Raw genomic sequence first — 200 nt, forward strand, 5'->3', positions numbered from 1 at the left:
TCATATGACCGGTCACGTGCTCGAGGCAGCTCAGTCCAAAAGAAAATGGGGTTTGGTGTAAATCTGGGGGTGTAATGTTATCATATATCACGCTACCTCGTAAAACCGACACTGAAGCCTGCCGGACAACAAATCACAGGTCAAAATTATGAGCTCTTCGTATTATGTGAATGCGCTTTTTAGCAAATATACGGCGGGGG

The 200-nt window shown here is 45.5% G+C and overlaps 1 protein-coding gene across 1 annotated transcript in view; it reads left to right on the plus strand.

Moving 5' to 3' along the window:
* Positions 1-148: 148 nt before the first annotated feature.
* The window catches only part of HOXA7 (homeobox A7), a gene marked incomplete at its 3' end in the record, with an annotated part of 482 nt that continues 430 nt past the window's right edge, over positions 149-200 (plus strand). The window contains exon 1 of the mRNA XM_010010537.1: positions 149-198. Within this exon, the coding sequence (XP_010008839.1) occupies positions 149-198 (50 nt within the window). The remainder of the gene's footprint in view (positions 199-200) is intronic.

This window comes from Nestor notabilis, unplaced genomic scaffold, assembly GCF_000696875.1.
Source record: "Nestor notabilis isolate BGI_N333 unplaced genomic scaffold, ASM69687v1 scaffold29042, whole genome shotgun sequence".
Classification (NCBI taxonomy): Eukaryota; Metazoa; Chordata; class Aves; order Psittaciformes; family Psittacidae; genus Nestor; species Nestor notabilis.